General features: G+C 63.0%; 1 protein-coding gene across 1 annotated transcript in view; it reads right to left on the bottom strand.

Annotated features, from left to right (window-relative positions):
- LOC104490794 (von Willebrand factor A domain-containing protein 5A-like) overlaps window positions 1-1,798 on the bottom strand; it is a 7,051-nt gene that overhangs the window by 2,438 nt on the left and 2,815 nt on the right. The window contains exons 8-12 of the mRNA XM_010133134.1: window positions 1,719-1,770; window positions 1,325-1,404; window positions 709-820; window positions 210-374; window positions 4-65 (exon numbers count right to left, since the gene is read on the bottom strand). Coding sequence (XP_010131436.1) covers window positions 4-65; window positions 210-374; window positions 709-820; window positions 1,325-1,404; window positions 1,719-1,770 — 471 coding nt within the window. The remainder of the gene's footprint in view (window positions 1-3; window positions 66-209; window positions 375-708; window positions 821-1,324; window positions 1,405-1,718; window positions 1,771-1,798) is intronic.

The raw sequence follows: 1,798 nt of genomic DNA, 5'->3' as shown, positions 1-1,798 counted from the left end.
CGAGTGACGTCCTGGCCGTCCAAGCTGTACTGCAGGGTCAGGACCCCCTTGGCCACCGTTGGATCCTGGGAACACATGGGAAGGTGCTGGAGGTTACTGGGGACACTAGATGGTTACTCGGGGATACTGGGAAGTTGCTGCAAGATCGCTGCTGGTTACTGGGAGGCTATTGGGAAGTAACTGGGGGTGACTGTAGTCCCAGCTCTCACCTGTGCCTGCCCACGGATCTGGGCATAGAGGAGGCTGTGTTGACCCCGGAAGATGGACTCAGGGGTGCCCCCCAGCACCTCAACCTCCAGACCATGGGGCAGGGCCCAGCTCAGAGACACTCCCTCAGCTGCTGGCTCCAGGGCCCGCTTCAGACACCTCAACACCTGGGAACAGAGGGCCGGACACCACAGCTGGCAGCTCCCCCAGGGTTCAGCCCACGGCCCCTGGCGTCGGGGTTCCCTGGGGACGGGGGGAAGTGTGGCCTGTCCCAGGGGGTGCTAGGGGCACAGCCAGGTCTGCAGGTTGGGATGGGGCAGAAGCAGAGGCATCTGGGTTCTCAGTGGGGTGGGGCTGGGGTGGAGCCAGAGGAAGCCCGAGTGCCTGGTTCCTGGGACAGCTGGGTCTCCGCTAGTGTGCGTGGACAGCCCAGGTGTGGCGGTTCTGGGGAGTGAGGTTGCCTGTGGGATAGAGGGACCTGCCAGGGCTCCTGGTTCCTACCAGAACTGTCATAGAGTTGTCAGAGGAGACGTAGGTAGCTTCGCCCCCTGTCTCCCTGGCCAGGGTCATAGCCAGGGCAGCACTGTCCTCAGAGAAGCAGAAGAAGAAACACCTACAGGGGAAGCAGGCAAAGGTGTCAGAAGTGAGAGCCAGAGGGGGGTGCAAGGGCAGAGCTGGAGGACATGGGCTGGAGTTAAAGCTGGGGCAGCAAAGCTGGGGTGCAGATCAAGGGGGCAGGAGGAAGAGCAGGGAGTGAGGGAATGGGCTTGGAGCTGGGGTTAGAGAGGGGCCTGGCAGAGGAGAGCTGGGACTTGTGGCAGAGCTGGGGTCAGTCTGGTGTGGCTGGGGCAGAGCTTGGGGGCACATCAATGCGTACCAGCCCTGTGCCTCAGTCTCCCTGCTCACTCTGAAGGTTGTCTTGGTTGTGGAAAGAGCGAGCAAAGACTCCCGCATGGGAGCTTGGCACAGGAGAGCTGTGCAGGGTGAGAAGGGTCTTTGGGATGCTGGAGGGGCCCAAGGATTGGGACAGGCACTGGAGAACAGGAGCCTCCTCAGGGGTGGGAATGACTGGACAGCTGAAGGGCGATGGAGACAGGGGGCAGAGAGTCCCTGTTACCGGTGGCTGTTGCGGTGACGGCAGACCTCAGCTGCGATGGCTTCCTTGTCAGGGGGTGGCCCAGCCATGAAGATGAAGAGCTGGGAGATAGGGGACATGAGTGCTGGGGCCCTGCGTGGGGACCCCAAAATGTGGAGAGCAGCCCCCTGAAACGGGGAGAGAGGCCCAGGCGAGAGGCCGCTGCAGAGAGACCACCCCAGGGAGGGATGTCCACTCAGGGACACAAACCCCCCAAGAGACCCACTTCTCCATTCCCCCCGCCCCCCCACAGTATCCTTCTTGTTCCTTTGAGACCACCACATACCTTGGGTGGCTCCTTCCACTCTCACCTCTGTGTCCTCTCTCCCCACTGGGACGCCTGTCCCCCCACCCCTCCATGCCCCTGCAGCCAGACCTGGCGCGTGTGCCCACAGGGGCGCGGGATGCTGTAGACGGAGCGGAGGGTGACCCGCGGGCTGGGGTTTCCCCCGCCGA

This window comes from Buceros rhinoceros, unplaced genomic scaffold, assembly GCF_000710305.1.
Source record: "Buceros rhinoceros silvestris isolate BGI_N320 unplaced genomic scaffold, ASM71030v1 scaffold12480, whole genome shotgun sequence".
Taxonomy (NCBI): domain Eukaryota; kingdom Metazoa; phylum Chordata; class Aves; order Bucerotiformes; family Bucerotidae; genus Buceros; species Buceros rhinoceros.
Note: the sequence above shows the minus strand (reverse complement) of the source record. Positions and strands in the feature narration are given on the sequence as shown.